The sequence below is a fragment of the Nyctereutes procyonoides genome, unplaced genomic scaffold (genome assembly GCF_905146905.1).
Source record: "Nyctereutes procyonoides isolate TBG_1078 unplaced genomic scaffold, NYPRO_anot_genome, whole genome shotgun sequence".
Taxonomy (NCBI): Eukaryota; Metazoa; Chordata; class Mammalia; order Carnivora; family Canidae; genus Nyctereutes; species Nyctereutes procyonoides.
In genome coordinates, this window is record NW_026575146.1 from 65,144,929 (window position 1) to 65,171,003 (window position 26,075).

Consider the following 26,075-nt stretch of genomic DNA (forward strand, 5'->3'; position numbering starts at 1 on the left):
AGAGGCTGCAGCCCCAAACTGACCATCATGGGGCTCTTCCTGGAGGCCCTCTGGGGCCCCAGGGCCCTATCCCCACATGCACCCACAGGCCCCCCTGCAGCCAGCCCACTCTGTGGCCCCCACCTCTTAGACCACTGCCGAGGGAGACCCTGCCCCAGGCCTAGACACTCTTCCTGTGATACCTGCCCTGGGTGTCCTCAGGAAGGCAGTGGCCCTGGGACCCCATCCAACTGCTTCCCCCTCCCCCAGGCCTTGCTCCCCCTCCCCACAGGAGGGACTTCTTCCCCGCAGCCTCAGTCCAGGTCCACAAGGGTAGGGGGTTGTGCCTCCAGCCCTGCTGCAGCCACACAGCCTGTGGACCCGCGGCTGCCCGACACTCTCCCAAGGATGGCAGGGGACTCTGCTGGGGGCAGCAGGTCACCATGGAAACCTGTGTGCAGGGACGCCAGGCTGCAGGGCCCAGAGAACTCCTGGGGGCCAGCTGGGAAGACCAAGTGGGCACCTGCTGGAGGGCCTAGTTTCACTCCCTGCTCCACCAGAGCACCACCACACACCAGCCAGTCAGTCCCAGCTGTTCCCTCAGTCTGGAGTTATGGGACCCGAGGGACCTCCTGTGACTCAGTTTCCTTAGCTATCAAGTAGGAACATCCCGGACAGGGTGCCCTGAGGAGTCCCCTAGGCCTGCGGAGGCAGTGGGTGCTCAGTGAATGCAGAAGGAGCAGAGGTCTTCGGAGAAGCAACTGAACTAGGGGGCGGGGGGTCTGGGTGCTTCACTGCCCGCCCACCCTTGGGCGGGGACCTGCTCCCCGCAGGCCTCACTGTGCCTTCGCCCGGCTCCCCCAGACCGCCCTAACCCCAACCCCGAGGCTGTTCCCGCTGCTGGCTGCCAGCATTTATTTCCACAGACAAGCACTGCCTGCTGCCAGCGGGGGGAGACAGACACAGATGTCGGGCCCCACATGAGGCAGGGGCAGGCCCAAGGGCCTCCGCTGGGCTTCTCAGGTACACCCCACAGGGATGCCCCACGTGACCAATGACCCCCCCAAATGGGGAGGTGGGTTTCAGGGCCAGGAGTGGACAGGAGGGAGGTGGAGTCCGGGGTCAGTCAGTCCAGCTTGCACAGTACAGATGGTATGGGGGGGCAGGCATGACCGCAGACCTCCACCTCAAAGGGGGTCCCCAGGCACCCCCAGGATGCTCCTTCTGCCTCTGGAGCTGGGTGCCCCACACCTGACAGGCCATACCCTGGCCAGGCCACACTGCTGGGGCTCGGGGCAGAGCTGGGCTCCTCGCGGACACATGCTGGGTGGCTGGGCCCATTTCCTCCTCTTCAGAGGTCCCTCCAGGGTCAAGTGCCTTGTGGCCTGTCTGCCCCCAGGGGGCCGGGAGCCCCCCACACCTGTACAAAGCCTGTACGTAGTCTCAGACACCACCTCCCAGGTGAGCACAGGCCCTGCTGGGGTGGCTTCAGAGCTGGGACACCTGCCGGAGGCTCAGCTCACAGGGCCACCAGGCCCGGGTCCCCGCGGGCAGCTGCACTCAGGGCCTCCAGCCACCGCTGCTGCAGGTCCGCTGACGGGGTGCTCAGGTACAAGGACTGCTGGCCCCGCTGCAGCCGCCACACATGCCTGGAGTCTGGCCTCTCCGTGGGGTCCAACACACTCACTGTGCAGCCAGAGAGGGGGATGGTGCGTGGTGGCCAGCCATCCTGAAGCAAAGGAGAGCTGGGTGAGCACCCTGGCCTCAGCACTCCTGGCACCACAGAACTCTTCCCCATGGGGGGGGGGAGCAGAGGGGTGACCTTGAGCAACCAGGGAAACTGAGGCCCGAGGATCACAGGAGCCTGAACAGCATTGGTCCCAGGCCCCTCTGGGCACTGTGGGCCTGGGGCACTGGGCTGCAAGAATCAGGGCATCCGCCCAGCACCACTGGAGGGCAGGTGGGGACATACCTGGCTGTCTTCCTGCAGGTGCAGCACCAGCTCCAGGGGGTCTGAGGCTGGGATGGTGGCCCACACCTCGCTCCAGGCTGCACCACTGTCCGACACCTGCAGGTGGCCGCAGAGCAGGCTGGGCTGGGGGTCAACAGCCGCTGGCCCCTGGAGTCACAAAGGATGGGGTCATGTACAGCCTCGCAGTAGGTGTCATTCTCATGGGGGCGGGGGCCAGGCCTGGCCTCCTAAGAAACAGGCTGCACCAGGGCCCAGGCCAGCCTGACCCACCCCGGGGTCACCACGAGGCCTCCTGGTACAGTCTGGACCCCAAAGGACTGAGAGCACGGGCAGCACCACACCAGAAACAGAGATAAAACAGGGGCAAGATGGAATCACAGGAGGCAGGGCATGGCTCACAGGGAAGGGCTGCACACGCGCGCCACACACACACACCATACGCGTGTATCACAAACATGTACACCACCTGCACATGAACACATACACTGCACATATGCACACACGTACACACACTATCTCTCCTGGCACAGGGGACACCAAAAGCCCTGGGGGCACAGTCCACAGAGGCTGCCAGGGGCAGGGCTCCCATCCAGGACAGTCACAGGACCTGGCCTGCCTACCTCTGTGCTGTGCTTGGGCTCCTCAGGTGCCACCTCGGGGCTGGGGCTCTCAGGTACCGCCCGCTGCGTCAGGAAACACCCTCGGCAGACCCGGCTCTGCCTGCCATTCTCAGCCTTGAACTCAGAGCACTTCCCACAGATGACCTGTAAGGCAGAGGGCACCTGTGACCCCGGCCCCTGGGGACAGAGCACGTGCAGGGGAGCCTCATCAGAGGGCAGGGATCCCAGTGCTGGCCCTTGCTGGCCATCCGGGACTTGTTTCCTTTCCTGGAGGGTCCCAGCATCTGTGTGCATTGTAGGAGACTGGGAAGGGGCACCAGGTACATGGAAGGATCACTAACCACCAGGGAAACGCAAATCAAAGGGACGAGGAGGAACCAGATATGTCATGCCTGTCAGGATGGCTAGGACCCAAAACAGTGTTTGTGAGGATGCTGCTGAGGGCGTGGAGAAACCTACCCCTTGTGCGTTGTTTGTGGGAATGCAAGATGGCAGAGCTTCTGAGGAAAACAGAGATCCACCTCCAAAAAACTGAACATAGAGTTACCCTATATTAAGCAATTTCCATGATTTCTACTGGATTTGTTTCTATTTCTCTGGATGGTTGGATTAGTGAGTGGATAGACAGATGATGACACATGCATCCATCCATCCATCCATCCATCCACCCACCTATCCATCCATCCACCTTTCCATCCTTTCACCCATCCACCCATCCATCCATCCATCCCCCCACAATTCACACATCCATCACTCATCTGTCCTTCATGTGAGGATTCATACATTTCTCTCTCCTTTCCCCAGGGTTTCAAGGTTTCACACGAAGGCATGACAATAAATACCATGCCCAGCACAGTCTGCGGGGCCCCGTGGAAAACCAGTTCTAACACAGCTCTGTGCTAAGACCCACTTGCTAACACGTGTGCCATTTTAATAACTTAGCCTGGAAGTACTTGAATCAACAATCCTTTTACCAGGAAAAACCCTCCCTTTCAACACCAAGTTCAGAAGCCCATCCTCAGGAAAAAGGGCTCTGGCCTCTGTGAGGAGAACAGGGGAGATGATCACTGCGGGGGTGGGTGGCAGTGGGAGGCCACCTAGCTACAAGCTGTGCTTCCAAATCTGGCACTTTTTCACCCACAAGACTGTCGGTCCGACACCAGAGCTGAACAGGCCACAGGTGGGTCTCCCTGTCTGCTGCAGGGTGCTGTCCCTGGTCGTGGGAGAACTGCCGGCCTGGACTCACCACCCCACACAGCTTGCACCGGTGCTTCCTCTTGGTGATGGAGTTGAAGGCCTCGCCGCAGCTCCTGCAGCCCAGCTTCTCCTTGTCGCGCCCGGTCTTAGCAGACCCTCTCCTGGACTCGAGCTACAGGAGGCAAGTGTGCAGGGAAGCCCAGTGAATGTGGGCAGTGCATGTGCGGGGCAAAATGCAGAAGGGAATGAAGCCAAGGAATCATGGCCTTAGCCCCTGCCCAGCCCTGCCCCCAGGCTGCCCTGGGGTAACCGTCGCGCATCAGGAGGGTCTCAGGGGCCTGGAACTCGGCCTACACAGAGGCCAGTGGCAACCTGGTGGGTCTGAAAGGATGGTGCCCAGCATCCATACTGGGGAGGGGGCTCATGTGCCCAGCGTGGCCTGAGGCTCTGGGGATGCACCCCCCCCCCATCTCCACCAAGCTGTCTGATCCTCCCACCCAGCAGCTGACAGGGGCAACAACAGGAAGTCAGGAAACTCAATGTGGTTTGTGTTCAGAGAGCTTAAAAAAGCCTTAGACAAGTCATGAAAACACCATAACATGCATTTCAACAAGTTGTGCCACGTCTGCAGGGACATCCAACCCCACAGAGGGTGGGGAGGGAAGAGGGGGTCTCACTTCGTTCCACCTCCTCCATCTCTACAAACAACCCTGTATCTTCTTCATTGTCAAACATGTATTTTTTTAACCCTGATGTTGTCCAAAAGTAAGGAAGCAGTGCCCTGCCCATGAGGGGGTCCAGGCCACAGAGGGACGCAGATCACAGTTGCCGGCATGGCACGGCTCAGGAGAAGACCCCCCCCAGAGGGGCACACCTAGAGAACCCGGTGCCTACCAGAAGGGGTACTACCGAGTGAGCAAGTGTGGAGGCCTCCGGGGCAGGGGGGCACACCCAGACACTCTCAGGGCCACATGGGGCCCAGACCTTCCCAGCCTTGCTGACTGTGCCCTCTCAGTTGTTTTCTGGGAACATCCCGTAGAAGAGGAAGAAACACAGTAAACAAGCAGAAAGCAAAGCAGCCCACATCCAACCAGCCCCTGCCCCCTTGCCGCCCAGGCACGGGGCTCCCCCTGCACTGCGGGCAGCCATGTGGGACGGGACGCAGGGCTCTCACAGCAGCAGGTACAGCATGAGGCTTTGGTGGGGGCTCTGCGGGGTCGCCTGGCTGAGCCTCAGTTTCTCCATCTGGGTAGGACCTGTACAAGGTGGGGGATGGGCCCCAGTCCCTGCCCTGACCTCCAGTAGCCACAAGACCGTGGACAAGTCCCCTCCTCTCTGAGCCTCAGTGTCTCCATCTGTACAGCAGAGTTGGCAACCGATCCTGAAGCCCATCACAGCGCCGGGACCCTGACTGACCACCCATTTCCCCTCATATTCCCACATCTCCCTACCCCACTTGCAGCTCCTTTCCTGAGACCATCTGGGGACCGCTCAGGGCCAGACACAGGAGGGGTGCTACCTGGGGGCCAGGGCACAGGGCAGGGGAGACAAGGATCCTCCACCGTCCCTCAGGGTGGCTCCAGTGTCCCTGTTTGCCAGGTGAGGACGCCAAGGGCCCGGGAGGCAGGTGTGGTCAGAGGTCAGCTGGACCCAAGGGCATGGCTATGGGGGCTTCCAGGGCATCCTGAGGGCAAAGGGGCCAGAGGGGAGGGCTGGCCCGAGGGATGGAGGCAGTGAGGGTGCTGGGGCTGGGGGGAGGCCAGAGCCCCGAGGCTGGCAGACAGAAGGCAGTCTGCTGCAAGGCGGCTCCGAGTGTGGGTGGGGGAAGCATCCACAAATGAGGGGCTGTAGCCCAGCCCACCCACTGTGCCACCCCTGCCACATGGGCTCCCGACACAGGGGATAGGCGCCCACCTGCACAGCCCAGGGCGGGTCTTCCCAGCACTCTGGCCGGGTTATTGTTCTTGTGGATGCTGGGGCATTGAAAGGCCTAGGCTGTGTCTTCCATGGGTACAGATCGTGGCATCTGCTAGTGTCCACCCAAAGTACCCAACATGCCAACATGGGCACAGGAGGTGCCCAGGGCAGAGGGTCTGGTTCACTCGAGCGTTTTCGGACCCACAACCCAGAAGTAGGAGGCACACTCAGGTAAGAACTGGGCCCCACAAGAGGCTGGACAATGGGCCTCTGATGCCCTCCTGGTGGTCCCTGGTCTTGCAGGCTGGACACAGGCCCCACCTGGCCCCCTGGCTCCTGGTGGACAGCTCTGTCCAAAGCTCCGGAGCTGGGCTCGGGGTGGAAGGGCAGCACTAGCTTTGTGAATCCCCAGGTCCCAGCCGGGTGGTGGGGGCGGGGCCTGGCTCGGCTGTGGAGGTGTGCAAACGTCACCCTGGGTCTGAGCCCTGGGGCACTGATCTGTGAAGCACAATGTGACTTCTGCAGGACACAGGGCTGTAGCTACCTTGCAAAACTTCTGGGCTCTGGGCTGAGCTCCTCCTAGGAAGGCGCTTGCCGAACCACGCGTCTGAGGACACCAGCGCTGGGGAATGGGGCCAGCCGCCACACGGGCTTCACCTTCCTCTCTAAGTGTGTTGGGAAAAGGCCTAAATCTGTGGCAAGGATCACACTTTTGGCATCAGAATGAAACCTCATTTTTGAGCCCCGTCCATAAACGTACCCTGAACAGGTCCAGGTCAGGCCCTATAGGGCCCAACCCTCACCCCCCGCTGAGCTGCCCCACACCCACCAACACCTCTGCTCACAGGACACACCAGTGAGGAAAGCATGGGGACAGGTACTCTGTTCATCTGCTGAGGGTCCTGGGCAGGTGCAAAGGCCCTGGGGCAGGGTGGAGTAAGAGCAGGGAGGGCAAGAGGGTGAGGAAGTCCCTCATCAGGGGGCTCATGGGCTGTGATAAGGCCACCATCCCCCACTGCCCATGCCACTTTCATGCTGCCTGACTCAGTGATGCTACTTACTTGTGACCTCATTCTGCTCTCCAGTACCCATGGCAACAGGGCCCCACTTGAATAAGGGGCTTTCTCTTGTCATTGGCCCCTACCCCCATCTTGTCCCCCAACGCTCCATCCTTCTGTGAGGCCCACACTTCTCAAGCCCCCAGGAGCCGGAGGGACATGGTGGGGGCCCGAGTTCTGCTCTCATAAGGAATGGGGGCTGTCCCTGGCCCAGCCTCCCAGCGTGAGCCAAGATGGGAGACAGGTTCTTACCAACATTCAGCTCCTGACAGGAACCTCACTCCTTGTGGCCACAGAGACCACTGCCGCCCCCAGGATGCTGCATCCAGCATCCCCTTCCCCTGGCTCGACCAGACTGGACGAGCTCTGGGCCTCCACTAGATTCAGGGGACTCTCCAGCAGCTCTGGGCTGCCCAAGGGGCAGCACCCGTGGAGGCTGGAGGCCTGGAGGGCAGAGCATGGGAGGAGGAGGGAGAGGCTGGCAGGTGGGAGACTAGGGGGCCTCAGACCCAGGGGTCAGGCTGGGGCTTGGGCGGACAGCCTCAGGGTGGGACCCAGCCCTGCTCCGCCTGCCTACCCAAGAGTGCCCTTCAGCAGCCTGAAGGTGCCACACCCCCCTGGTGTCTTGGGGCACGACTGTCACTGGGGTCCATGACCAGTAGACCAGGGGTCAGTAACCATGCTCCCCTGCCCTGGATGCTCACAATGGGCCAGGCACACACCCTCACCCTTCTACCTAATCCCCCAAACCACTGGCAGGGGGCGGTCAGCATGTCCACCAGGGAGGACATGGCACAGGCTGCCCAGCCCCTTCCCCACTTGTGCTGCCCCAGGTGGACAGGTGAGCAGATGTGGAGTGGGGTCCTGGGTACCCCTGCCTTCCTGGGCTGGAGGTGCGGGTGGGACATCCCCCCTGAGAAGTCTTCCCTGGGAGTGCCAACCCCTCGCCCAGCGTCCTGCCAAACCCCACAGCCAGGGGCTGGCCTTTCCCTGGGGACAGCCAAGCTGCCTAAGGAGGAGGCACCACTGAGTCACATTTCCTCCACATACTTTTCACACGCGGTAAAAAGCACGCCTGTGTGACCACCACCCAACTGATGCAACGACACATGGGCCCCTCTCTGAGCCTCTCCCAGCAGGGCCAGAGCCTGTCCCAGGGGGACTCAGGACACATGCGGGTGGCTTACCCCTGGACCTCAGTCCGGAGGGCTACCCAACCCTCGTGCCGGAGGGCATCCCCATCCAATTACACCCCAGAGGGCACCCTGACCCTCACCCCAGAGGGCACCCCCATCCAACATTGCCCCAGAGGGCACCCCGGGCCAACCTCATCCTCTACCTCCTGCCCCTGCTGAAGCCGGAGTGTCACTCACCCCTGCAACACCCCCTCCACCACTGGCTGCCAGGGCAGGCTCCTCAGGGCTGGCACTCACCACCTGGAAGGAACAGAGACAGCCAGCATGAGCAGGGGTTCCCCAGCCACAGACTGAGACCCAGTGCAGCATGAACCACAGAGAGCACCCCGGCCCTCCCGTTTGACCACAAGGGCCCAGTGTGGGACACTCCCGGAGGCCTGCCCAGCCCACCCGGCTATAACAGCCCCCCCTCTTCATCCTCAGGCCTGCTAGGCCAGAGGGCAGCTTGGCTCCTCCTGTATCACTTTAACCACAGGGATATTGCTGAATCCACGATGCCTCTATTCAAGGCAGCTGGGGAGGAATGCAAACTTTTCTTCAAAAATATTCCCAGAAAGCAAAAAAAAAAAAAAAAAAAAAAGAGAGAGATTTGACGTGAATATTAAGTGGCCTGACATGCAGCCTGGAAAGGCCGTGGGGAGGGCCAGCTAGGCCTGGTGCTGGGGACTTGGAACAGTTGGGCATCCTTGGTTTCATGACTGCCTCTGGCAGGAGATGGGAGTGAGGGACCTTTCCTCTGAAGGTGGCTGTGCCCTCAGGAGGTGGCTGTGACCCAGAGTGCCCCCAATGAGCAGCTGCAGCTGTCGTCCCCTACCTGGCCCTGGGTGGGTACCCTGCCTCCTGGTCCCCCTTGGCCCCAGGGTGCTCCATATGGGGACAAGCGAGCTGCCCCCACTGATAAGATCACAGCCCCACCTCATGAGGCCTGGCTGCACCCATGGGCACTCAGTGAAGGACAGGCGGTGAGCATGGTCAGGGAGAGTGCAGGGACCAGCGTCCCTCCGAGATGCCGCTCTTCCACAAGGGGCCTCATCCCAACCCTCCCCCAGCCCTGGGGCACTGGTGCTCACAGAAGGATTTGGAGGGAGGGATGGGTCCTCATCCTGGCCAAAGGAGCTACTGAAGGCCTTGAAGGTCTGGCTGTTCTGCTTGTGCCTCTCTATGGTGTCCTCGATGACCTGAGACAGACCCCCAGAGAACGAGGGCCCTCAGTGAGCACATCAAGGAGGGCAAGACCAGCATACCCGTCCCCACAGACAGGTCATCTGTGGCCGACCCAGACCCCACTCCCCATGCACAGGTCCCAGGCCTGCCCTGCATGTGGTCGGGTGCCCTCCCAGCATTCCAGGCTGCTGCGGACACTTCCCGGACATTCTGTGTGGATTTTTGGATATATTTCCATGTCCTATGTCAGTATGTCCCCCTCATTTCCGTTTGAATTTCCTTTTTCTCTTCCCACCTAAATTTCTATGAACTCTGGAAGCCACAAGGCCTTCCCAGTTAGCACTCCACCGGGCTCCCTGCTCAGCCTCTGCTTTGACCTTTGCCTTCAGGGGCTTTGGTCTCCGTCCAGAGTACCCACTGTGGCTGGTCCCAAGGCAAGTGTGCTCTCGCTGCCCCAGGACACTATCAGTTGCCTCTGGAAGCACAGCACCCCCCCCAAGTCCAGCTGCTCGTCCCACTAACCCACTGTTCCTGCAGGCTGGCTGTGGGGACCCCTCGGGCCCCCCAGCAGCACAGACTCAGCCCCAGGGTGAGGGCCCCTCCCTGCTTGCCCGCCTCTAGCCCTTCATTTTTGCTTATCTACTGTGGTGCTAAACAAGTGAAAGGGCTGAAAGGCTGGTGGTGTCTGAAGGTACTTAAAGAGAGCACTTTGTCATTTCGAGGAGGATGGACAGGTGGGCAACGTGGGGAGTCAGGGGGCCGCTCCATCACTCGCTCCAACGTGAAATGGCCACACTGCACAAGAATTTGGTCATCTGATTACTTTAAAATTTTAGGAGCTTCACCTGAATCCATTCTTTTTTCTCCTCTTCTGTCCTATAAATACAAACACAGCATCTTATTAACCCTGTCTTAGATGCTGCTAACCCCCATTCCTCTCAGTCTTGTGGCACACCCCTGAGCTGCTCACAGCCTCACAATGCAGCTCAGGGCCTTGGAAGACCGTCCTTGAGTGCCCTGTACACTGTGGGCAAGAGGGGCTAGATGCAACCAGGTAGACAAGGTGTGCCCAGGTGGACTCAGGTGCAATCAGGAGACCAGGTGTAATCAAGTGTGTCCAGGTGGGGTCAAGTGTAGCCAGGTGGGATCAGGTGTAGTCAAGTGTGTCCAGGTGAGGTTAAGTGTGGCCAGGTGGACTCAGGTGCAGTCACACGAGATTTGGTAGGATCAGGTGCAGCCAGGTGGGGCAAGTGGGGTCAGATTCAGAGTCAAGTATGGCCACATATTGTCAGGTATGTTCAGGTATATCCAGGCAGAGTCAGATGCACCTACATAGGGTCAGGTGTAGTCAGGTGTGGTCTGCAGACTCCTCTGCACTGGATATATACCAACACATCCCTGGACCAGAACAGGTCATTACAAAGACCTCACATTGCTGGCAGAAATGAGATGGGATCTCCCGCACACGCCCCCAAAACAGAGCATAAGCCTGCACCAATCCCAGGGGAGTGTGGCAGTAGCCACCACAACTTAAAGCAGATGTGCTATCCTCAGACCAATGATTCTCCTTCAGGAACCTCTCTGATGGAATAAAGACAAGCATGCACAAATCTAGTGCGAGGATGCTGCTTGCAGCACCTGCCACAGTGAGACCTGGACTGAGCACAGGTGATCATGATGGAAAATTATGCTGCTTCTGGAAACGGGGCTCAGATCTGGGATGGTGCCTGGTAAACTAAATGAACAAGAAGCAGAACGGGCCGTATGGTAAACAGCTGTGTGTGATTTGAAAACCCGGGACACCTTCATGCCCAGTTCGGGAAGATCAGCTCAGAGGTAATTAAGAATGTCTGCTGGTGGGGGAAGAGGAAGCCAGGGGCTCAATTCTCATCAACTTCCCTTTAGACCTGTTACATTTTAAGTCACAAGTGAATAAAATGAACGAAAAGAACGAGTTGCAAAGTTATTCCGTTTAGAAAAGGAAGCCGTCTGCTAAAATCTCAGGTCATAGACATTTACAGCAGCAGCTTCTGGGATGGCTACCCGTACCGGGTCTGCAGCTCCAGGGACCGTTTCCTTCCCTTTATGATGAACGTGTGCGCTGCATTTGGCTTGACGATATCCTGCACCTGGAGGCACAAGGGTCAAAGGACAAAATAAAACCGCTGATGGCTTAGCTGGCCCTGAGCGACAGCCTCAAGCTGTCCTGCAGGAGGGGCACAGGTGACCTGGCAGATGGGACACCAGGGGAGCTGGTCCATGGAGGAGGGCTAGGGCCTCTCATCCTCTGCACTGGCAGCTGTGCCGGCCAAACCCTCCCACCTGCAGGGCTTCTCAGCAAGTAGGGACCAGCCCCCAGACATGGAAGCTTTCCCACCAAAGCACCTGAAGGCACGGCCCCTGAGAGAGGAAGGGAAATCTTCAAAGGGCCAGGAGGCTCTGTCCCCCTGTGCTGGGTCTGTGCTCCACCAGCCTCTGTGACGGGAAGCCACCCCTCATCCCCAATTCCCCACCCCAAAGATACTAGGCTGGATGTAGCCCACTGTCAGCCCAGCTGGGGGGAGATGCAGGCCCACCCAGGAGCTGGGATCGAGTCTCATAGCAGGAATTCCCAGACGCCTCAAAGGTGAGAGTGTCTGCCTTCGCACATCTAGTTAACCACCCACCACTGATTTCTCACACAGAAACACCTACAAAAATGATTTCTTCTAATGATGAGAAAAAATTTTTTTTCTGTAGCTTTTACTTTTGATGGTGTTTCTTAGACTTGGGTTCAAAGAATTTCAAAGTAAGAAGTATTTTTTCTTGTATCACTAAGGCAAATCTTCATATTTTAAAACTGATTTAGCGCTCAGTATTTCTGGAGAAATTCACAGCCCTCCCAGGTGAGGGGAGGCCCAGCTCCTGTGGCCCCTATGCCAGGAGACATGGAGAGGTGGAGAGGCTCAGAAGATAGGGAAGGCAGACAACATGTCGTCTGGACCCCGGGCCTGCAGAACCTCATGTGAACTCCAAGGCAGTGCAGCAGGAGAGAAGCACACACAGGACCACGGGACCAGGGTTGGGCAGGGAGGGCAGCCCGTCCACATTCACTCAGACTTTGCCTTTGGGTCTGTAAATGGGGCTCTGAGCACCAAGCCCGCAGGGACACAGGCTCGCCCAGACTGGTGCTGTCCTTCGTCCTGCAAGCACAGGGCAGCAATCCCTGGAAGGCAGGCCAGTGGAGGGACGGATCCTGCTCACACCACCCACGGTGCCAGGCTGAGTGGGCCTCAGAAACACCTAGGCCACATGTTGGCACAGAGCCGAAGCTCGAAAAGTGGGTGGGAGGCCAGGTGCAGCGGTGACCCTCCAGCAGCCAGGGCTCAGTGACCCTCCCTGTCCTGAGCCCTGCCAGGAGAGCAGGGAAGAGGGAAGAGGGAGGGCCTCACCCACCTGGAGGCCTGAAATGTCCATCTTCTCCCGGACACTGAACTTCTGGCCCATGAGCCGCAGTTTGGGCACACAGTAAAGGATCATGCTGTTGAACTGCAACAGGGACAGGCACGGGGTGAGAGGTACCTGCACCTCCACAATGGAAGGGCGACAGAGGAGGGAGGCAGGGCTCTGCAGCTGGGCTGGGCAAGGCGGTGCTCAGGGTGAGGGGGTGTGGCAGTCAGGACAGGGAAGGGCGGGGCCTGACCAGGAAGAGGTGGCGGTCCTGTGCTGAGCCACTCTTGGCTGACAACTTCTGGATGGGGCCCTCCTTGATCAGCTCGTTGGCGGGATTGACGATGTCCTCCTCCCCACCCAGTCGCTCGTACACCTCCAGGAGCTTGTGCATTTTCTCCTGTGAGAGACACAGGGCTCAGGCCTGCTGGGGTGGGGGATGGTCCAGAGGTGAGAAGAACCCCACCCTGTAAGCTGGGCCAGGAACCAGGTCACCAGGTCAGGGCAGGGAGCCCACAAGGCCGGTATCAGCTCCTGTAATTCCAGCACTCACCCGGGAGGTATAGGCCATTTTATCCCTAATTTACAGACCAGGAAACTAGGGCATGGACAAATCACATGAGCTGCTGGGGTTGTTCCTGCAAAGAACCGGGTGGGCCCTTCTATGTCAGAGAAGAGATTTAGCCCCCATCACTGCCTGTGACAACCCGGCCTGGTTTCCTGTTCCACACTCAGACCACGTGGCCAGGGCCCTCATGACACCAGACCAGTCTGCAGGTCCTTTCCCTCTGGCCTCAAGACTGGCTCTGTGGTCAGTGGCCAACCAGTGCCCCTGGGGTGTGACAGCAAAGGGGCAGCAGCCTGTGACCCCTGCTCTGAGCGCACAGACTATGGGCCCTCACCTGTCACTGCCAGCACCCAGGGCAGGAGTTGGGACCCAGGAATGAACACAGCTGAAGGCACAGCTGAGCCCACAGTAACATCAGCTCAGTGACACAGAACCTGAGCCTGCCATGTCCCAGAAGCAGGCTGGTTTGGCTAGCCCTTCTGTTTCTGGTCCAGACACAGGCAGTCAATGAGCGTGGGGTGGGGGTGGGGGGCAGAAGGGACAGCTGTGGACAGTGAGAAGAAGCAGGCAGGGAGGCCTCAGGCTGTGTCCATACCCCTCAGAGATGGAAACCCATAGGGGCTCCCTGTGAGCTCACGACCACAGACTCTGAGAAGCACCTCTTCTGCCTCCGCCAGATTTAGTTGTCGGGAGGTAGAAAGGGAAGTTAGAAAGGACCCAGAGTGAGATCTGACCTGTTTGGGTTGCAGTGGATGCCCCCAGGGGGCCTGATCTCAGGCTGGCCTGTCCCAGGGGCCCCAGAACAAACCCATGACAGGCAGTTGCAGAGGACACTGCACCGGACTGCACACAGCAACAGCCACGAGGAAATAAGTGGCTGTCTCTTGTATCTCACATTTGAGAGACATTAGGTCAAACAAATATTTCGCTTTTTTTCCTCTCAAAAAACAGCAGTGCCCATGTGAAAAGAAACAGGTCTCAAGATTGGGACTGTGGTGACCTGGAGAACTGCCGGCGAGGGCACAGGCTGGGGCGGGGCTTATGGGGCTTCCTAGCAAAGCCAGAAGTTTGGATTCTCCTGTGAACCCCCTCATCTGGAATTCTAGGCAAGGACTTAGAAATTCTGTGCCGGCACCGTGCAGACCAAACAAGGGACAAGGCCACCTGGGTCACAATAGGGTGTGGGCATGGGCTCCAGGAGAGCCTCCGAATCAGACCCCAGGCCTCAGAGGTGTGACATCAACAAGGGGATGCCTTCCCCTCCACCTCTGGACTGTCTGGAGGTGGGGCCCTCGGGAGGTGGAAGTATAGGGGAGGTCATAGTCTTGGGGCTGGGGGCTCCACGATGGGGTCAAGCCCTGACACGAGACACCAGAGAGCATGCTCTGCTTTTCCCACGCAGATATGGGAGGAGACCACCACCCACCAGCCAGGGACAGGGACAAGGGGGCCGGGACCCAGAGCTTGAGATATTCACTGTGGTGTGAGCCTGTCATAGCAGCCGTACTGGCTGAGACTGAGCTATGGGCCAGTAAGGGGCAGGCCTGTCTAGCACAGGAGGCATGCACGCTGTGGGGCCCTGACGCATCCTCCAGGAGCGCCACACTCACCATTTTCCGAATGGCGGCATTGGAGTGGTTGGCAGCGGTAGAGATGAGCTCCAAGGACCCTGTAGCAGGAGGAAGACGCCGAGTCAGGCTGCAGGGTACCCGCGGGCATCACCAGGGGTTGCCCTGCTCCCATCCTTCCCTGTGGATGTCGGGAGCTGCCCCAAGCCTGGGCCAGGCAGGGGTGGAGCCCTGCAGACATACTGTGTTTGGTGGGGAGGGGGGGGTCTGCTGGGGCTGGCACCCCACTTCCCAGGAGCTGCCCCCCTGGCCCCACAAGGCTCTTCCTGCGGCCTGAGCTCTGCCAGATGTAGCAGCCCCCTCCCCAGAACCACCGTCTGCCCATCACACAGCAATGGGGGCAGGGCGGTTTTCCTCTGCCCTCAAAGGTTCACAGTTACTTCCTGAGATGAGCTTGGGGGACACTTGGCCATCTGCCCTGCTCTGTGCTTGTGTCTGTTTCTCTCTCTCTCCTCTGTCTGCGGTTTTCAACAGAGGCCCCGGCTCCCACTGCCCAGGAGCCCTGAGGCCTGGCAGCTGGGGGCTTACTTTCTGCATCCTTCCAGTCAGGGGCGTCTCTCGGGAGCCTCTTCAGATAGTCCTTGAGCAGCAGCTCGTAGCGTGGGACCCTCTGCACGGGCTCCAGCATGTGGTGCTGCAGCGTCAGGTTCCCACACACGTCCTGCTTCTGTGGGGCAGACAGGCAGCACGTGGCACCTGCAGACACCGTGTGGGCCTCCCCTGCCCCCGCCCACTTCTGGCTGCCATTCTGCTGACTGGAGAACACATTTACAGTGAGCTGAATGAGGCTGGGAGAGACTGAACCCAAGGACCCAGACCCCCAGCACTGATTGTTATGCTCATCCTCGCAGGAGAAAAACAAGTCCTTGCAATGCCCCCTTCCCTCAGGGTACCCCCCACCCCATGTTCCCTTGCTTGCTCCCTTATTCTGGTGCTTGAGGCTGGGCCTCTTCCCTCCCTGGAAATGTGTTCTCCCGACAGGGGGACCCGCGGTCCTGCCTAGAGGCTCCAAGAGCTGCTGGGTGCTCTGATATCAATGCAACCCTGAGTGCAGGGGTGGGCGCTCAGGCCTCACATCCTGTCCCTGCCCCACGCTGCTCCCAGCACTGCCACCGTGCCACCTCTGTACTGTCCCACGTGGGCGCCCTGTCCTTGCTGCTGCTCCTCCTGCAGATGCCCTGGCACATGCTCCTTGGCTGAGAGCCTGCCTGCCTCTTCCAGAGTTCCTCTTCCCCCCTGCACCTGCTCAAGGAGGTGCACCCTTCTCCTGCTTCTCCTCTGCTTCTTCCCACCTGCCATGGCCCCTCAGTGCCCACAGCAGAGCGGCTTCCAGCTCAAAGGAGCTCCAAGTGCCTTAGACCCTCCAGGGCTAGAGCAGCACAGTCTGCAACTATCACAAAAACAGTCCTTCCTGGGGGAGAACTATCAGGAGTGATGAGGAAGCAGATGGCCACAGAATTTCAAAGTATCTCCCTGCAAGAAACTTCCTGCAAGAAACTTCCTGCGACCATGGGGGGGAACACATGCTTCCTGGGAGAGGAAACCATGGTGCAACTTGCCCTAGTGGAGTGCACAACCATCACACCTACGCCTGCCTGCACCTCCCACCTCCCGACGCTCCTGCCAATGGTGCTGGCCCACCACCTGGCCGCAGACCCCGCACACGGAGCAGTACGAGCTCCCAGTTCCTGTTGGTCACTCAGGGCTGGGGGGGTGGGGCGGCTGCGGGCACAGCCTGGAAGGCTAGAGAGGCCCAGACTAGGGGTGAGGGTGCTGCAGGGAGGAAGGGATCAGCGTCAGAACTGTCCTCTCTGGGTAGGGATAGGGTGCTGAGGAATGCAGGGGGCATCTAGGACTCCACACTAGGAAGTCACAGTGACCCAATGGCCACAGGATCTGGGGAAAACACAGACAGTCATGGAGGAACATGCGTGAACGTGTGCACAGAGGCACTGTGTGATGTTCACATGCCATGCTCAGGGTAAACAGGATTCCTACCTCATCCCACAACCCACCTGGAGACTGTTCTGAAACACCAATTCTAATCTTTTAACATGAAGCCTTAACATTAAAAAATGCATTTATAAGCATTATTTTGAAGATTTTTTAAAGCACTATTTTACAAAAAAACTGGCAAATGTTTCTGCTTAAAAACCAAAAACTCTGGCCAATATCATAAATAAAATAAAAAAAATAAAAGACTGATAAGGAAGATAACTCATAAGGTACAGGACAGGTGACAGAAGGCATTCCTAACATACAAGAACCTGGCAAACGGATAAGAAAGAGTAAGAGAAGGGGCTGTTTGCAGGAAGAGAGAAAGAAGGGGGATGAGGCCAGCTCGGCCTCCCGGGGTCCCTGGCACTGGAGGGAGGAGGGAGGCAGGGCGTTGGAATCCAGACACCACCCGACAACAGTGTGGCCCAGACCACATACCCTCCTGTGCAATGACCCTGAGGGACTAGGCAGAGCCTATCCTCAGCCTCTAGGATACAACCCAAGCGCATCCCGTGCAGCCAGTGGGGCTGCCCTACCTGGATGCTCTGCACAATGTCCTTAAACAGTGGTGAGCGCTGGGTCCAGGTGCTAACCAGCTCCACGGCCCGGTCAAAGTTCTTGACATACTCGCCATACATCTTGAGGAATGGGGCCAGCTTCTGCAGGATGTCCCCGAGCCGGGGGTTTGTGTCCCTTCGGGGGAGGAGAGGTCATCAGAGAAATGGCTTGGGCCAGTGGCCTCGAAGTCCGGGCTTTGTGTGGGACAGGGACTTCACCCTGAGTCTGTGGGGCAAGTGCACAAGTCCCAGCCCTGTGTGATGGTGGGCACACTGGTCACCCTCTCTGAGCCTTCCTTTCCTCCCCTCTACTGTGCAGGGTGGGACACTGCATGTGACATGGGGATAAACCAGAAGATCACGTGGCCCTCCAACCACACAGGCATAGGACTGCTCCTCCAGACCAGGGGTGCCAGTGGGGAGGGGAATGCTCAAATGACAGGCCACTCATCAGAGAGAGTCCATGAGACCCCATGTGCCCTTAGATGAGCAAATTTCAGGAAGAATGGGACAAGTGGACACTGGCAATGTCATGGGAAAGCAGCTGTGTTGTACCAAAAACAGTGCAGAAAGGAATTTGAAAATAAATTTCAAGAAGCATAAAAATGGTAAACCAATAGTTTCTGACCTTAAGCACAGTTCAAAGGGGAAGTGACCCTAGAGAAATCATCAAAAAGCAAGCAAGTGCACAAAGCCATTGCGCTGGTGGATATCCCTGGAAGATGGGTGGGCATCCCTCCCTGGCTCCTTCCCTGGGGGACGGGAGCAGCCCCATGGGCGTCTGTGCACCAGGAGCCTCTCTTAGGCCTTGAGGACAAAACTCATTTTCAGCAAGTGTGGACAGTGGTCTGTCTGGCTGTGGCTTTACTCCGACGGCCTTTAGGACACTGGGTAACTGGCTCTGCGGGTGGAGTGTGCTCCTCACTAAGATCCACAACCTGACAGGGATGCCTGCGGAGCCTCGCAAGCCCCTGGCCTCTGTGCTCTACTGGCCTGGCTGCAGCTGGAGACCCCAATGGGCTGAGTTCCCAATGCTCCCAACACCCCAGCTCAAGCCAGGCTGGAGATGAGAGGTTCCAGCAGAGACCCCGAAGCAAAGCCGCAGCACCAGCAATTACGGGAGAAGTGCATGGGGTGAACAGCAGGGCAAGGGCCATGTCCATGAGGTCTTACTATCCTGACTCAGTCAAGTTGGCCCTCTGCTAAGAATAAATGACCACGGCAGAGGGACAGAAGGATAGCCCCCTGGGGGCAGCCCAAGGAGCCAAGGTGCCCTGAGAAGGGGAGCATGTCATTTTTTAAAGCAAAAGAGGAGAATACATGAGGAGAGAAGAGGAGCCTGCCAGCACAGTTTCCCTGCTGTTTGGAGTTCACAGATCCCATAGAGCCTGAGTGGGTATTGAAGTCACTTTGAAGTGCAGGTGGAAGAAGCGAAAGCACGGGGACAGGAGATACGGGTCAGGGCTGGCCCAGGACTGCACAGGGAAGGCCGGGGCATGGCGAGACCGGCCTCACACGCCCGCCTGTCTCTCAGGCACACAAAGCCCAGACTTCGAGGCCGCTGGCCCTGAGAGTCCCACACGGTTGCTGGGACAAGGTCACCGGGACCCTCGGCCTGTTCCTGGGGACCAGGAGCCACACTCACCATTCCTGCGTTATCCGTGTCTGCAGCTCGGGCAGGAGGAAGTGCCCATGGAAGCGATAGATGGAGGAGATGTTGGAGAAGATGCCTGTGGTGACCTCCGATGGAATGCCTGCTTCCACCAGCTGGGCGCAGAAAACCTGGGTATGCAGAGGCCCGCAGAGAGGCGCTAAGAGGGGAGCCGCCACAGCTGCCGTCGCTGGGGTGAGGGGCTCAGCAGAGGCTGCGAGTTCGTTTTCTTAACGAACCTCTGCCTCATCAAACTGGCTCACAGCTACGGTTTTACAGCGAGCGCACTTATGTCTATACACGCGGTCCTCGCTGACCTGACTGGGACAGCCCAGCTGCCTCCGCCCACTGCTCACAGGAACCGGAGGGTCCTGATTTCCTTTCTTCCATTCTGTGAGCTACAGACAGAAGCAACGCCTCGCAGAACTCGGCTCATGAACCCCAGACTGCTAGGGGACAGGGAGACTCTAGCCCAAGACTTTGCCCAGCCCCGGGCTCAGACAGCAAAGGGGGGTGGTTCTGGAAGAGACGCATGGCTGCATGACAAGTCATCCATCCTCCAGCTCTAAGGCCCAGGCAGTGCTACACATGCACAAAGGTGAGAACCCCCATACGGGCTACCTGGTCCAGCAGGTGTAGCCGCTTCACGTACGTCTCCTCGGTGTGCAGGAGCTCCTGGGCAATGTGGAGCAGCTTCTGGGACTTGGGGCACTGTAGAGACAGGAACCACAGGTCCCCAGGGAGGTGGGGTTGGTACCAGGGCGACCAGGGGGCCTGCAGGGCAGAGCAGGCCACACGCCCTGGAGCAGGGGCTCAGTTCACACAGCTCCCACTAATCCCCCCAAAGCCTCTGCATTCCAGAGACAACCCTGCCCTCCTGAGACCTTGACCACAGAGCAGCTGCAGCAGCCACATCAAAAAAAAAAAAAAGTGGTTTGTGGCCTGTCAGCAAGACAGCCACTCAGAAAGCTACAGGCCCTCCCCTAGAGACGTGGCACTAACAACATATGGACCAGAGCACCCCAGTGAGAACTCCAGAGACAGCTGAGAAGCCACTGATCCATGTCACTGTAAAATGGGAAAACCAACAGCAACGGGTATGTCTCTGTGTTCCCCCCACCCCGGGCAGCACCACATGGCACATGCTGAAGTCCTCGCGTGGAGGTCCCATTCTGGATGGACATGAGGCTGTGAGCCATGCATCCTGCACCCCAGCACATCGAGTGACAGCCCAAGGGGCCATCAGCTTCTATGTGGCCTGTGGCCCAACTGGGAGCGCCTGACCTGAGCCCGAGTTTGAAAGCCATGGAAACAGGCCTGCTGCGAGTGAGAGCAGACATTATGCAGGTACGGTATAGAGTAGGATGTTCCACCTTTAAGGTGTTTTAAGTAATTTCAATGGTAACCATTAGGAAAATATCTATAGGATACACACAACAGGCAACGAGAAGGGAATCAAAATGTAGCTTCACAAAAACAGTGATAACTAAGAAACAGCCAAAAAAAAAAAAAAAAACCCACGAGACACGCAGAAAACAATGATCAAAATGGCAATGGTCTCCCCAACAGTCATTACTTTAAATGTAAATGGATCAAACTCTCTCATCAAGAGGTAAGGACTGGCTGGACGGATTGAAAGAACAGCAGCCAACGGTGTGCTGTCCACAAGACACTCACTTTAGACTTAGGGACACACAGGCTGGAAGTGGGAGGGTGGGAAGACCCACCATGCGAAGGGAGACCAGGAGAGAGGCACCAGGCAGCACGGACTACCAGATGCAAGGAGCATCACACAATGATAAAAGGACCAGCTCTCTGAGAAGGTAGAACAGTTACAGATACAAACACACCAGGGCTGCCTGCTGGCTCTGTCAGAAGAGTGCAGGACTCTTGATCTCAGGGTTGTGAGTTTGAGCCCCATGTTGAGTGTAGAGATGACTTAAATTAATAAAAAGCTTTTTAAAAAGTTTAAACCAATATTCTATGCACCAAAGCTCACAGTTCCTAAATATGTGAAGTGAATTTTGATAGAGTTGAAGGGAGGCCCAGGAGACCTCAGTCCTGTACTTCCAAGCCTGGACAGGTCCTGCAGACAGAATCCTAAGGAAACAGGGTGTAAGTGGCACCATCCACCACACAGACCAGCACCCTCTGCCCAACCACAGAAGGCACACAGGGTATATTCTCCACGACCCTCTTCATATGAGGCTACAAAACAAACACCAATGAACCTAAGACCGAAATCATATAAAATATCTTTTCCAATCACTGAGAATGAAATTAGAAATTAACAGCCCCCCCCCCCAAAAAGAAAGAAATTAACAGCCCAAGAAAAACCAGGAAAGCCACACAGAGGTAGAAATCAAACAACACGGTCTTAAATAAGTGGCAAAGAAGTCACAAAGGAAAACAGAAAACAGCCTGAAGTGAAAATGAAAACACAAACACCACAACTTGTGGAATGCAGCAAAGGCTGGAGGAGGAGGGATTTGTTTGTTTGTAGCTGTAAATGTGTGTGTGAAAAAGGAAGAGAGATCTCAAACCAACACCCTAACTTTACACTTCAAGAGAACACACCAGACCTAAAGCAGGCAGAAGGAAGGAAACAACAGAGATCAGATCACAGATAAATGAAACAGAGAACAGAAAAACAATGAAAAAATAATCAAAACTAAGGGTCATTTCTCGAAAAGACCAACAGAATTCACAAACCCTTAGCTAAATTAACTAAGAAATAGAAAAGCCTCAAATAAGTAGTGTTAGAAATAAAAAACGAAACATTACAAGCGACACCACAGAAATAAAAAGGGTCACGAGAGACCAACGTGAACAAGTACACTCCAACAAATCAGACAGTCCAAATGGATAAATTCCTAGAAAGGCACCAAGATGAAGATGTGAAGAAACAGGAAATCTGAAGGAGCAACAATAAGTGGATTGAATAAGCAATAAAAAACTTTCCAACACAGAAAAGCCCAGGACTACGTGGCTTCACGGGAAAATACCAATCTTTCTCTAATGTTCCAAAACATCAAAGAGGAGAGACATGTCTGAGCTCGGTGAGGCCAGTGGGCAGATGGCTCACAGAGAAACTGGGGACAGGCGACCCTGACACTCACTGACGTGGATGTCCTGACACGATGGGACCCCACGCCCCAGGGAGGTTTATTCCAGGACTCGACACACAGTGAGAAACCCTCATGACAACCTGAATCTATGCCGAAGCAGCATCTGACAAGACTCAGTGTCCTTCTGCAACAGAAACAGCAGTGGCCGGGACCTCCTCACATGACGAGGGCTGACTTCCCACAGGAGCACGATCTCACACCGCTGGGTGGGGGACAGCAGGCACAGGATCCCCGAGGACGAGGACGGGCCAGCATGTGATGGGGAAGACAGACGAACCCACAGTGCAGGCATCTCCGTGTCTCAGACGTGGAGACCGGGCCTTCCGCAGAGCCCATGTGGGCAGGATGGGAGGTGGGCCTGGGTGTGCACCGGCCCCCACCACCTGGAGATCAGGGTGGCCCGCGGAACCCCCAGGGCCACACCTTGAGCGTCACAAGTGGTGTGGCCTGTAGAAGCCACATCAACTGGCTTCCGTGTTGCAGGATGTCTGCACATCTTAGGACTTCGCTGACGCTGGAGGGAGGGTGCCCCCAGGGTCGGCTGAGTCCTAGAGATGTAAAGGACCACGTACTGTGCCTCTTATGCTACCAGCCCCAAAGAGCATGGCGGGCACCTCCATGGGCTCGCCCAGGTCCCCTGCCTTGGTCACCCAGCCCCAGGCATCACACCTGGGATGGCTCCCTGCAGCTCAAGTCATTCAAGCCGATCCTAAACCTGATCACCCTGCTTTGCCTGCTCCTTCCCCCAGAAACCATGAGACAGACTCTCGCTAACAATTCCCACCCCCTCTACCCCCTGACCCACTGGTCCTCCCCGTGTGGCCCTGGGTCCAGGCCCACCTCTCTTCCTGCGGGCTGTAAGTCAGAAACTACCCCTTCGCTGGCCTTCATCTCATCTGTTGGTGTTACTGCACCCGGATATAACAAAGCCACGGCTTTAGGACATGGCTCCCGCCTGCCCCCCAACAGTGTGCCCTCCAGGCCTGTCTTCTGCCCCATGCACTTTAGCAAGGACCATCTCACCAGGGCCAGCAGGTCTGGTGTCTCCTGTGCCCCTCATGGGAGCTGGTCACTTACCCATGCTCCCTGTGCACAGGGGGTGTCTGGGCCGCAGCCCTCTGCCTCGTTTCCATCCCCACGTGTCCCAGGGCAGAGCCCAGATGCTGCTGGGATGCACACGGGCTCTCCCACAACAGACCTGCCATGCTGTGGGTACACCTACTTCCTGGGCCTTCTGCTCAGGGCTCACCCCTGCCCAGGCTCCCTTCCTGCCCGTCACGCCCCCTAGCGACCCTGTGGATCCGTGTCCCTGACACAGGTGACACTCATGCTGCCTTCCTCACAGGGGCTCTGTGAGGTGGGTGGCCAGCACCGTGGAGCACGTGGTGGTGGCTCTGTGAGCACTGACCTCTACCCCCACAGCCGCCAGGGCTGGGGCGCCGTGGGTACAGTCACCCAGGCTTGGGAGTGAGGTCGTTGCCTGAGGGGCCAAGGCCCTGCCCTCTCCGCCACCCAGCTGCCAGGCCTCTCCAGTGTGCTGATGTGTACCTGTTACTGAAACCAGGTGCAGCTGATGCAACCACGACATCACAACCCCTGAGAGGAGCCCAGGCCACCCCAGGACAGGAGGGCGGCCTACCTTGACTGGGTCCACAGGGGCCCTCAGGGGGCTGCTCTTGGGGTCAGGCTCCTCACTGTTACCTTCGCCCACATCGCTATTGGCCGCCTCCTGCACGGCCTCGCCTTCTGGGGATGCCTCCAGGTGGCCCAGGACTGCGGGGCCCCGGCTGGCCTCGACACCCTCCTCACAGGGGAACTGCTCACTGACCACACTGCACGACGGGCTGTCAATCCCGCTGTCCCGGTTAGGGAGCTTAGCACCACCGTTGGGCCCCCCCAAGGGCCCTAGGTCCAGGGGGCCATCCCCTGAGGTGGTTGGGGTGCCAGGGCTCCCAAGGTCAGGGTCCTTGCCATGGGCTCTCGGCCCGAGTGGCAGTCCTTGGAGCTTCCCTGGGTCGGCCCTCGAGAGCTCCAGGGATGCGCAGCCAGGCCCAGCATCTGGCTCCCCCAGGACAGCACCGGGAGCATGGGTTGTTGAGGATGTCCCTTCTGACTCCATCCTCAGAGCTGAGCTCCTAGGGCCCCGTGGGGAGCTGGCAGGGCGGGGGGCAGGCTTCCTGTGGGGAGGAATGAGCAGAGTCAGGGCCAGGCTGGGACCAGTCCCCCAAAACATGCCCCCCAGGGAAGGGTGGAGGTGGGAGGGGCTGTGCATGGAGGGAACAGCCCACAGGGCTCCAGGGAGTCCTGCCCAGACAGGCTCTTGGGGAAGGACAAATGAAAAGCATCTTATTTGAAAAATAAATTTCTTCCATGTTAAATTAAAAACAAAAAAAGGAAAAAAAGTCAAGAGACAAAAAGAAAGGAACGAGCAAGGGAAGGAATCCCATAATGTGAAGCCACCTGCTGCTCAACACATTTAAACTATATACACAACAACTGCTGTGAGCACAGTGGGTCAGGTCACTGGGGGCTCCGCACCATCACTGTGACCTGCCACCGTCCACAGACCTGGAGCAGGGAGGCCAGGGCTGTGCCCCAGATTACTACCCCCCTCCAAAAAGCCCTGGAGCCCCTTGCTGCTTCCACTGCCCTCTCCCCCTCCCCCGGCTCTGCCCAAGGAGAGGAGAGTGGAGGAGAGGTGAGGAGAGGGGAGAGGAGTCTAGTCAGGAGTCAGGATGGGGGGAGGGGGCACCCGGCCAGGAGAGATGGACATTCCCCGGAATCTCCCTTTGGCCCACCTGATGCCCAGATCTCCAGGGAGGGCTCTGCCTGGCTCCCCACTGGCTCTGTCCGGAGTGTGGGTTGGCCGCCTTGGGCCGTGAGCGTCAGCCGGGCTGGGAGGTTGGCTGAAAATCTCCTTCCTGCCCAGCAGGTGTGCAACAGGGGTCCTGAAACAACACGGCAGGAGCTCGAAAGCTGCCTCCACCGCAGTGCCAGGCGCCAGGCCAGCTCTCAAGGCGGGGGTGGAAGGCAGCTCTGCGGCCCCGCCCAGCACGGCCAGTCCCGCACAGGCGACCGTGAGGGCAGACAGGGCAGCAGGGCAGCAGCCATGCCCGAACCTCCGGGCCACCACTGACCGCCCCACCTGAGGCACCCACACTGGGAGGCCAGGTCTCACCAGGGTGCAGAGAGCCAGCGGTCACCACCCAGCCACGCCAAGCACCCACCTGACACCTCCCAACATGGGTGCCCAGGGCTCACATCCACAATCGCCCCGCAGCCAGCAGCCTCTCCACACACACCCCTCCTCCCTCGAGAAACAGGCTAAAGCAGCATTGATGGGGACACAGCCCCTCACGCTCCCACACAAAACCTTAAAGGTGTCGTGGGCAGGACACTCTGGGCCCCTGCTCCGCCCATGACACCTGCCACACCACTCGCATCTCATGTGGTCAAGCTGCTCTGGGCCAACCTGGCAGGGGGATGTTCCCCAGGTGCCACATTTACAAAAGGGACAGGTCCAGGCAGAGCCCAGGTGGCAGGCACACAGCCTGGGGAGGTCTAGCAGCGCGGATGCCCCCTGGGCATTCCCATCCCGAGCGGGTGCAGCCTGCCCCTGGAGACTGTGCACCATGACCACTGTCCTTCCCAGGACAGCAGAACCTACTCAGCCAGAAGGGAAAGCCCAAGGCTGCACATGAAGACGTCCCCGGGGAGCGGAGTGTGGGGGCAGCAGCAGAGACCACTGCCCTGGTCTGATTCAGGAAGCCACAGGATGCAGCCCGTGGCCTTGTCTTCCCACTGCCCTTCAAAGCCAAGGTCAGCAGCAGGGAAGGCCAGCCCCATTCCTGCTCACCCTCCACATGGCTCAGAGGAGCAGGGGGCTTCTGGGAGGAAACGCACATATGCACACGCACCCACACATGTGCTTCTATAACACAGGGACGCACGCATGTGCACACATACACCCCACATGCCAGGAGCTGTGCTCAACACACTGTATGCTTGCTCAC

At 58.2% G+C, this 26,075-nt stretch overlaps 1 protein-coding gene across 1 annotated transcript in view; it reads right to left on the reverse strand.

Moving 5' to 3' along the window:
* Window positions 1-880: 880 nt before the first annotated feature.
* FGD3 (FYVE, RhoGEF and PH domain containing 3) overlaps window positions 881-26,075 on the reverse strand; it is a 30,055-nt gene continuing 4,860 nt past the window's right edge. Inside the window, exons 2-18 of the mRNA XM_055311605.1 lie at window positions 24,861-25,010; window positions 23,702-24,239; window positions 19,556-19,645; window positions 18,929-19,065; window positions 17,263-17,419; window positions 15,257-15,395; window positions 14,711-14,769; window positions 12,786-12,932; window positions 12,539-12,631; window positions 11,153-11,232; window positions 9,949-9,979; window positions 9,010-9,117; window positions 8,117-8,179; window positions 3,818-3,940; window positions 2,572-2,715; window positions 1,952-2,098; window positions 881-1,708 (exon numbers count right to left, since the gene is read on the reverse strand). Of these exons, the coding sequence (XP_055167580.1) occupies window positions 1,499-1,708; window positions 1,952-2,098; window positions 2,572-2,715; window positions 3,818-3,940; window positions 8,117-8,179; window positions 9,010-9,117; window positions 9,949-9,979; window positions 11,153-11,232; window positions 12,539-12,631; window positions 12,786-12,932; window positions 14,711-14,769; window positions 15,257-15,395; window positions 17,263-17,419; window positions 18,929-19,065; window positions 19,556-19,645; window positions 23,702-24,181 (2,208 nt within the window). The 5' untranslated portion in view covers window positions 24,182-24,239; window positions 24,861-25,010 and the 3' untranslated portion in view covers window positions 881-1,498. The remainder of the gene's footprint in view (window positions 1,709-1,951; window positions 2,099-2,571; window positions 2,716-3,817; window positions 3,941-8,116; window positions 8,180-9,009; window positions 9,118-9,948; window positions 9,980-11,152; window positions 11,233-12,538; window positions 12,632-12,785; window positions 12,933-14,710; window positions 14,770-15,256; window positions 15,396-17,262; window positions 17,420-18,928; window positions 19,066-19,555; window positions 19,646-23,701; window positions 24,240-24,860; window positions 25,011-26,075) is intronic.